This window comes from Orycteropus afer, unplaced genomic scaffold (genome assembly GCF_000298275.1).
Source record: "Orycteropus afer afer isolate SDZICR_OR568_19922 unplaced genomic scaffold, OryAfe1.0 scaffold00156, whole genome shotgun sequence".
In the NCBI taxonomy this organism is placed as follows: Eukaryota; Metazoa; Chordata; class Mammalia; order Tubulidentata; family Orycteropodidae; genus Orycteropus; species Orycteropus afer.
In genome coordinates this window covers 7,848,046-7,858,273 of record NW_006921743.1, presented here as the reverse complement: position 1 = coordinate 7,858,273, position 10,228 = coordinate 7,848,046, and the positions used below count along the sequence as shown (strand labels likewise).

The following is a 10,228-nucleotide window of genomic DNA, read 5'->3' as shown; positions in this document are numbered from 1 at the left end:
CCGTTAACAGATGAATTGTGGGATAATATCAAGAACATTATCCATGAAGAAAGCAAGAGATCACTAAAAAGACAAGAAAGGAAGAGAAGACCAAAATGGATGACAGAAGAGACTCTGAAAACTTTCCCTTGAGTGGAGAGAAGCTAAAGCCAATGGAAGAAATGACAAGATAAAAGAGCTTAACACTAGATTTCAAAACCAATTACTATAATGAAATGTGCAGAGACCTGGGGTATGAAAACCAGAAGGGAAAAATACGTTCAGCATTTCTAAAGCTGAAAGAATTGAAAAAATTTAAGCCTCGAGTTGCAGTGTTGAGAGATTTTATGGGCAAAATATTGAATGATGCAGGAAACATCAAGAGAAGATGGCAGGAATATACAGAATCACTGTACTTAAAGGAAATGGTTGATCTTCATCCATTTCAGGAAGTGGCATATGATCTAGAAGGAGGAAGTCAAAGCTGCAGTGAAAGGATTGGCGAAGACAAGGCTCCAGGAATTGATGGAATACCCATTGAGGTATTTCAACAAATGCATGCCCTATTGGAAGCCCTCACTCAGTTACGCCAAGAGATTTGGAAGACAGCTACCTGGCCAACTGACTTGAAGAGATTCATATTTGTACCCATTCCAAAAAAAAAGTGATCCCACAGATAATGAAAAGTGTAGAACAATATCATTAATATCACACACAAGTAAGATCTTACTGAAGATAATTCAAAAACATTTGCACCAGTATATTGACAGAATTTCCAGAGGTCCAGCTGGATTCAGAAGAGGACGTGGAACAAGGGATATCATAGCTATTGTCAGATGGATCTTGACTCAAGGCAAAGAATACCAGAAAGCTGTTTACTTGTGTTTTATTGACTATGCAAAGGCATTTGATTGTGTGGATCATGACAAATTATGTATAACATTGAGAAGAATGGGAATTCCCGAACATTTAATTGTACTCATGAGGAACCTGTACCTTGACGAGGAGCCTGTTGTTCAAACGGAACAAGGAGACACTACATGGTTTAAACTCAAGAAGGGAGTGTGCCAGGGTTGTATTCTTTTCCCACACTTGTTCAATCTATATGCTGAGCAAATAATCCAAGAAGCTGGACTATATGAAGAAAAACGTGGCATCAGGATTGGAAGAAGAATCATTAACAACCTGAGATTACAGCTGATACAACTTTGTTTGCTGAAAGTGAGGATGACTTGAGGCACTTACTGATGAAGGTTGAAGAATACAGTGTGCAGTATGTATTACGTCTCAATGTAAAGAAAACAAAAAGCCTCACAACTGGACCAGTGAGCAGCATCATAATAAATGGAGTGACGATGGAGGTCATCAAAGAATTCATGTTGCTTAGTTCTACAATCGATGCCAATGGAAGCAGCAGTCAGGACATTAGACAGTGTGTAGCATTGGGAAAGTCAACCGCAAAGGAACTGTTTCAAGTGCTGAGGAGCAAGGATGTCTCCTTGAGGACTAGGGTGTGCCTGACACAAGCCATGATACTTCCAATTCCCTCATATGCATGTGAGAGCCAATGAATAAGGAAGACCAAAGAAGAGTTGATGCTTTTTTGAGTTGTGGTGCTGGCGAAGAATGCTGAAAGTACCGTGGACTGCTAAAAGAACTAACAGATCTGTCCTGGAGGAAGTGCAGCCAAAATGCTCCTTAGAAGCAAGAATGGCCAGACTTTGTCTCACCTATTTTGGTCATGTTGTCAGAAGGGACCATTCCTTGAAGAAGGATGTCAAGCTTGGTAGGGTGGAGGGTCGACGAAAGAGGGGGAGGCCTTCAATGAGATGGATTGACACGGTGCGTGGGATGATGGGCTCAAGTATAGCAGGGATTGTGGAACTGGCGCGGGATCGGGCAATGTTTCGTTCTGCTGTGCATTGGGTAGCTATGGGTGGGAAATGAGTCGATGGCACCTAACAACAACAACGGTTTATGTGTGAGGGTTAATTTCCTTTACTTTTCCTGTTTTTGTTGCAATTGTTTTTCCTCTCAACTTTTAGAAACTTTTTTTGTTAGTGTTATTAATCTTTTGTATATAATATATTTATCTTCTACCTTCTGTTGTATGACCTCAGTTTCTTGGAGGCATTTTTCGTAGATTATTTTCTGGCCTCTTGCTCCTCTATCTGTGCTGGGTCTTTCAGCCTAGCCTCCTTCACATGTTGTGAAGTTATCATTCACTTCCTGTCTTCAGTGTTGATGGTGAATGAGTCTAGGTGAATTTTTTTAAAAACTCTTTTCTATTTTGAAATAATTTTAGATTTGCAGAAGAGTTGCAAAGTAGTACTTCTATTCATTTTTCAATTTTTAAGAGCTCGTTTTCCTTTTTTTAGTAACGTTGTTCCTGTTTTGTGAATATAATCTGTTCAGTTTCCTTGAGGATACCAACTCCTTACTAATTTTTTTTATTCTTTAATCATTTCAAGGACAGTGATGCTACTTGATTTGATCTTTTTTTTTTAAATGGCTGCTGATTTTTATCTGTTTATGTTTCATGATAAAGGATTATTTGATTATGAATGACTTGCATTTCTTTGATACGTGGAAGATTGTGTTCCTACCATGTTGTTATTATGTGCTGTTGAGTCGGATCCCCATCTTCCTTTCGAGGAGTGGTTGGTGGGTTTGAACCACCAGCCTTCTTGTTAGCAGTCAATTGCCTTAGGCACTATGTCATATCCTCCTAAATTGGAAAGCCAACTTTGCATGAACTTAGTTGTGGGGTTTGGAGACTTGACAAGCTTTGGTTTAGAATGTAGGGACAAGGAGCTGCCCAAATGCTAAGATAAGGTGGCTTTTCCTAGAAACCAAACCCAAAAAAACCACTCACTGCCATCAAGTCAGTTCCAACTCATAGCAATCTCTCCTTGGGTTTCTGAGGCGGTATCTCTGTGGAAGTAGATTGCCCAGTCTTGCTTCCAAGGAATGGGTGGTACGTTTGAACCACCAGCTTTCTGGTTAGAAGTCAGATGCCTTTGGCATTATGCCACCAGAACTCCCTTGTATAAACCAGTATCCTTACTATATTCACTGTGGGGCTGTGTGTGCTTTGGGTGATGAGGTACAGTGGGGAGGGTGGTGCAGTTCCATTAGACCTTTAAAAAAAAAAAAAAAAAAATGTTGTTGTTGCGTATACACAGCAAAAACATAACCAAGTTTCCACATGTACAATTCAGTGACACTGACAACATTGTTTGAATTATGCAGCCATTCTCACCCTCCTTCTTAGTTGTTTGTCTGCCATTAACATAACCTCTAAGGTTCTCATGTAATCTTTTGAGTTGCTGTTGTCAATTTGATCCTGTATAGCTAGATCTTAACAAAGCATAATGTTTAAGGCAGACATTCTCTACTAGTTAAACTAAACTTTTGTTGGGTGTAATAGACCTTTATTTTCAGCTTAGTTTTTCATCTTTACCTTCATAAAATACATATAATAAAACATTTGCCACTTCAACAACTTTTACACTCAGTGACACTGATTATATTACCCAGTTGTGTAACCATTACCACTATCCTTTTTCAACTTAATTCCACCACAATTAACAGAAACTCAATATCCCCAAGCAGTGATTCCTCCTTTCCTCCTGTATTACCCTTGGTAGCCACTAATAGCCTTTGGTCTGTATAGACATTTTGCCTAACAGTTTCCTTTTGTGACTGACTTTTTAAACTCAGCATGTTTTCAGGGTTCATACTGTAGCATGTATAAATACTTCATTTCTATTTATGGCCAAGTGATATTCCATTGTATGTATAAATCACATTTTGTTTGTCCATTCACCTATTGATGAATAATTTAAGTTGTTTAGCCTTTTCACTGTGTATAGTGCTGCGGTGAGCATTGGTGTACATGTATCTGTTTGAGTCCCTGCTGTCAGTTTTTTGGGGTGTGTAGCCAGAAGTTGAACTGTTGGGTCATATGATAATTCTGTTTAACTTTTTGGGGGAACTGTCAAAATATTTCTTACAGGGACTGTACCATTTTACATTCTAATCATATGTCTGTCCTTACACCTGTACCACATTATTTTGGTTATTGTAATTTTATAGTGTGTTTTGAAACCGAGAAATATGAGTTCTTTTCAAGATTGTTTTGACTAGTTGGGGTCCTTTGCAATTCCATACGAATTTAAGGACTGGCTTTTCTACTTCTGCATAAAATGCTGTTGGAACTTTGATAAGGATTGTGTTCACTGTCAATTGATTTGGGTGATATTGACATCTTAACAATATTAAGTCTTCTAATCTTTGAACACAGGATGTTTTTCTATTTATTTAGGTCTTCTTTAATATCTTTCAATGATGTTTTATAGTTTTCAGTGTACTATAGTTTCAGTGTACTAGTCTTTCACCGCTTTTTTTTGATGCCCTTGTAAGTGGGATTTTAAAAAAATTTTAAAAAAAATTTAAAATTTTCTTGCTACTTTGTTGAATGTATCTTGCCACTTTGTTGAACTAATTGATTAGATATAATAACTTTCTTATGGATTCTTGTAATTTTTCTGTAGATAGAATCTTGTCATCTACGGTAGCGATAGCTTTACTTCTGTTTTGATTTGGATGCCTTTTGTTTATTTTTCATTGCCAAATTGCTTTGGCTAGAACTCCCAGTACATTGTTGAATAGTAGTGGTGAAAGCATATATCCTTGACTTTTTCCTGATCTCAGGGGAAAAGCTTTCAGTGTTTTACCACTGAATGTGCTGTGGGTTTTTCTTAGATGCCCTTTAACATTTAGAGCACTTTCTCTTATGTTCCTAATTTGCTGATTAATAGTTTGTTTTCATTTAATACTTCATATAATAGTTTTTCAGAAATTCATTTTTTTCCTTAGTTCTCAAGTATTTTTATCTCCATTTGACTGTATACTTATCTCTTATAGGACATGCTGGTGTGTCTGCAAACATGATGAAGAAAAGGACTTCCCACAAGTAAGCAATTCTGAAACTTGGTTTTGCATATCATGTTGTGACGTTTTGTTACTTGAGATACAAGATACAAGGCCCTTTTACCTATGAGTGAGCGTGTTCTTAGGTCACAGGTGATAGGCTGTCACATAGCCTCATTGTACATTCAGTAGTGGTATATAATCATATTCTCTGCCTATTCCCTTCTTCTTAGCTAGACTTAAGTAGGCCTAGGTGAGGTTTTTCAGGCTTTAAAGGTCGTGATTTTTTACCCTCTTCATCTTGCTTTATGAGTCCTAGGCATGACAAGAGGAAATACCAGTCAAAGAGAAAGTGGGTGGCACACTGTGACCTTCCTCATTACTGTTCTTGGAAAAATTGCACATCCATGCTATGCAGCAGTCCTTTACTGTGTCTTACATCTTTGATTCCATAGTGAACTCCTTGAGGAAACAGACTAAAGCTTATTCTGGAAGAGCCTGTTTGAGATATTTTTACTACTTTGTAACATTTTTATTTTTAAAATTTTAACTTTTTACTGTGACTTGAGTGAAATTTTACAAAACATTTTCATTTTCCATTCAACAGTTCATATACATTTTGTTTTGTGATACTGGTTACATTCCCTGCTGTGTAATATCTCACCTCCCACCTCCTCCCTGTGGTTACTCTTTCCCTGCATCCTTCTTGTCTGCATATTCCTGCCTCCTTACCTTCTCACTGTACAAATGCTGTCCTTCTGTTCTTCCATGGTTGATTGTTCCAAGGAGTGCATCTCCCTGGTGCAGGTGTTCAGCTCGTAGGCCTGTCATTTTGCTGAGAGTTATGCCATTGGAGTGAGTTCATTTACATTTTTAAATAAATGGAAAGCTTGTAATTTAGAAAAAGCATATACATACATGTTAAAAAGTAATTAAATGGCCATTTATTTTAAGTGATAAGTGTGTTAAAGTCCTAAATTCCATAGGTGCCACTTTTTTCTACCTGAAATTTTTTTGGTGACATTGTTTCATTCAAAAAGAAAGTCTAGATACTATCTTAAGGTAGTATCAGCTTTCACTTTATCATATTTAAAAGATTTTACAAATATCCACCGTGTGGATGGTGATTGCTATTGTACCCTGGGAATTTTGCTCCAACATGTTTTGATCCTAAGAATCTTCTTACTCATAGATTATTAAATGAGAAACACCCTCTTTGACCCTAACATTCCATAGGCTCTCATTATAGCAGTTATTTCCAAATTATCTACTTTTTTAAAGGCTTATGCTTTTTAGTCATCAGAGAGTTGTGGTTGAAGAGTGTGAGAGGCCTCTTAGCATCAAGGTAAGTCCAGGTGAATAAAAGTACTTTTAAATAATTAGTGATTAAATCAAACATGTCTTCCACTTAAATGAATATGGATACATAATATAAATATTTGTTTAAGAAATTACTTGGAAAGTAAAAATGTGAAAGTAAAATAATATGCACTTGTATCCCTGAGCTTTAATAAAGAGTTTCTGACATTTTATCTATTTGTCCATCACTTTTACAGTTTTACCATATCCAGTGAGCTGGTAATTTATGTGATATATCTCTCTCATTACCATAAGTGGCAAACCTCCTCCAGCCATAAATAGAAGTTAACGGGGGGGGGGGGTATACATATATATATATATGCCATAAGTAATAGGTAATGATGAAAATTTAAGTCGGAAAAAAAAGCAAATTAAACATTAGCTTTGCAAGTCTAAAACAGCTCATTCAAAATAGATTTTTTTTCCCAAGGGGGATAAAATTAAAGGACTTGAGAAATGTTAATACGTGTTCTTTTTTTTTTTTTTTTTAATCCATCTTCACTTATTTCCAAATGGCTATGATTAAAAGTCCGTGAGCTTGAACACTGGGCCTATTATTCACGTAATTTGTGCAAGGAGATTTTACATGTAATATATGTAATACTATTTATTAACTCATGGGTTTGATGAATTATACCTCTGTTCCTGCAACACAAGAAATAAACACATAATTATTGAAATTTTAAAAAGGTTATATGTATGTGTAACAGCTGAAAGAATCTTTCGTCCTGTGTGTGCCACACTTCAGTAAACTTGTATGTAGCACAAGGGAAAAGTTGAAAAGAAAAATTACAAATCCTGTTTTTCCTCATTTTCCTACTTTTTTATATTCTCACTTCAAATCTAAAGATAAAAAAAGAAGCCAGAAACAAAAGTTTCCACATTTCCAAATGGTTGTTGGTATTTGCCTTTTGAATAGAATTAATCAGGGATGGATGAATTGAATTTATAAGAGGAACAGTGTTTGAGAGGCAGTCTTCCCAAGGGGGCCTTTTTGGAACCTAACTGAACTCTGTTGTGGAGCTGTACAGCAAGTTACTTAATCTTTCTGGGTCTCTACCTCTCATTTCTAAAATAACGGGGCTGGGCTACAGCAATGGAGTTAATTAAGACTTTTAAGTATAAAGCCCTGTCTAGAAAGGAAATTTTTATGCAATCCAGCTGTAAACAGAAATGTAGCTTCACTTCTGATATTCCCTGCCCTCTATTACGTTCTTGGGGGCATTCTAAGGACTGTGTAAAACTCCTCAACAGATCCTGGACTCAGTGATTGTTACACTCCGTCTGTGCTCAGGCCTCCTAATTTTCTGTATTTTTAAAGCATGCTGAGAAATTCACTTCCATTGGCTTATGGTTGCTTGACAAAAACTGATAGAGTCACACTATAGAGATCTGTTGGTTGATCAAAACCATCATCTTTAGATGAGACTAGCATTCATCTTTTTAGCTTACATCATTTCACATTTTTCACTCATTTAAATTATTTTAAATGATTACACTAACATTAGGTCAGTACCTGTAGCACTGATTAAGCATGTAACTGTTTTTTGTTTTTGTGAAGTAAATGAAAATAAATGTAAGTGCTTTCTATGGACCGGGAGCCATGCTGTGCTTTGGGCACAAGCTGGTAGACAAGCTTTTCTGGGATTTCCATGAAGTTGTTTGGCAAATACTTCTGCATTAAAAGTCTGTCTTGAAGGGGGAAATACAATTGGGAGATTAGGTGTAAGGTAAATTTAGCTACAGTTGATCCTTGTTTTCATTTTCAAATTAAATCTATTCCCCCCACCCCCCAACCCCACTAATTTGACTGGTGGGTAGATATCCTTTTGAAGGTACTGTTGGAAGGGCTGAGTGTACATTAGTATATCGCTCACTGACCTTTAGAAAATGGACCAGTACCAAGTTAACAGCAACTAGATTCATTTCCAGGGATTTTTTTTTCTTCTAGCTTACAAGATACAAATATTATTGGCTGTTAATGTCATTGTACCCATCACCACCACCATCACCATCATTTCCCTGCTGTGGTCACATTTAGTTTTCATGAAGCCCTGTGAAGTAAGGGTTGGGCCCTTTTTACAGATGAGGAAACTGATGCACAAATAGATCAAATTGTCCAAGGTCATACAACTAATAGGTGATTGAGCCAGGATTCAAAAATAAGACAGTCTGATTCTAGAACCCATGGTGTTGACTACCACAACATATTCACTGAAATGAATGTTTTGTTAACTCATACCTGAAAAATTATTTCAGTCATAAACATGCAACATTGAGCCAGGATTCAAAATTAGGATAGTCTGATTCTAGAACCCATGGTGTTTACTACCACAACATATTTACTGAAATGCATGTTTTGTTAGCTCATACCTGAAAAATTAATTATTTCAGTCATAAACATGCAAATTGGAGAATTATTAGAGCATGCATCTAAATGTAACCATAGTGTGGACAATCCTAAATTTGTCAAAGCATATAGTACTTTTTAACCAATTTGCCATAACTGTTTTTCACGTAAGACACATGAATAGTCCTTTGGAAATCTTCAAGGCCATGGACATCTTTGGTGTTCCTAGAGTGCACGGTGCTTTAGAAAGATAAGAAATTATAGTAACTTGGATGGAAAACTGATTTCTTCATCCTTTTTTTATGTTCTCACTCTAAACTGGGAAATGACAGTATCAGCTGTTGTTGTTAGGTGCCATCAAGTCATCTCTGACTCATACCAACCCTATGCACTGCAGAACGAAACACTGCCTGGTCTTGTGCCAACCTCAGGATCCTTGCTATACCTGAGCCCATCGTTTCAGACACTGTGTCTGTCCATCTCGTTGAGGGCCTTCCCCTTCTTCATTGACTCTCCACTTTACCAAACATAATACCCTTCTCCAGGGAATGGTTCCTTCTGACAGCATGACCAAAGTAGGTGAGATGAACTCTGGCCATTCTCACTTCCAAGGAGCATTCAGGCTGCACTTCTTCCAGGACAGATTTGTTAGTCCTTTTAGCAGATCATGGTACTCTTAGCATTCTCCTCCAACACCACAACTCAAAAGCATCAACTCTTCTTTGGTCTTCCTTATTCATTGTTCAGCTCTCACATGCATAAGAGGCGATTGAAAAAAACATGACTTGGGTTAGGTGCACCTTAGGCTTCAAGGAAACATCTTTGTTCTTCATCACTTGAAAGAGCTCTTTTGCAGCAGATTTGCCCAACGCAGTACATCGTCTGATGTCTTGACTGCTACTTCCATTGATGTTGATTGTAGAACAAAGTAATATGAAATCCTTGACAACATCAATCTTTTCTCCATCCAGTCCAACGTAAGGCTGTTTATTGGACCAGTTGTGAGGATTTTTCCTGCAGACTGTAGTCTTTAGTTAGTCTTCATCAGTAAGTGCTTCAAGTCATCCTCGCTTTCAGCTAGCAGAGGTGTGCCATCTGTGTATCGCAGTCTTGGGATACACGGGATATCAGGATGAGAGTCTTCCTCCCTTCCTGATGCCATGTTATTCTTCATGTAATCCAGCTTCTCAGATTATTTGATTATTATACAAGTTGAATAAGTATGATGAAAGGATACAACCTTGATGCACTCCCTTCTTGATTTTAAACCATGCAGTATCCCCTTGTTCTCTTTGAACAACATCCTTCTGATCTTTGTACAAGTTCCTCATGAGTAAGTACAATCAAGTGTTCTGGAATTCCCATTCTTCTCATTGTTATCCATGACTTGTTATGATCCACACAATAAATGCTTTTGTATAGTTGTGATAGTTGAAGATGTGTCAACTTGGCTGGACTCCAGTTGTGAGTGGTGGTTCCCATGATGGATCACATGACTGAGTTCTAAGCGGCCGGTCTGCCTAAGGGGAGTTTCCCCAGGGGTGTGGCCTACCTGCAATGCTATCCCAGGGACAAGCTGGAAGAACGGCATTCTGGACTATATAC

The 10,228-nt window shown here is 37.4% G+C and overlaps 1 protein-coding gene across 1 annotated transcript in view; it reads left to right on the top strand.

Annotated features, from left to right (window-relative positions):
- The window catches only part of SPIN1 (spindlin 1), a 79,573-nt gene that overhangs the window by 41,379 nt on the left and 27,966 nt on the right, over positions 1–10,228 (top strand). Inside the window, exon 2 of the mRNA XM_007946333.2 lies at positions 4,909–4,957. Within this exon, the coding sequence (XP_007944524.1) occupies positions 4,909–4,957 (49 nt within the window). The remainder of the gene's footprint in view (positions 1–4,908; positions 4,958–10,228) is intronic.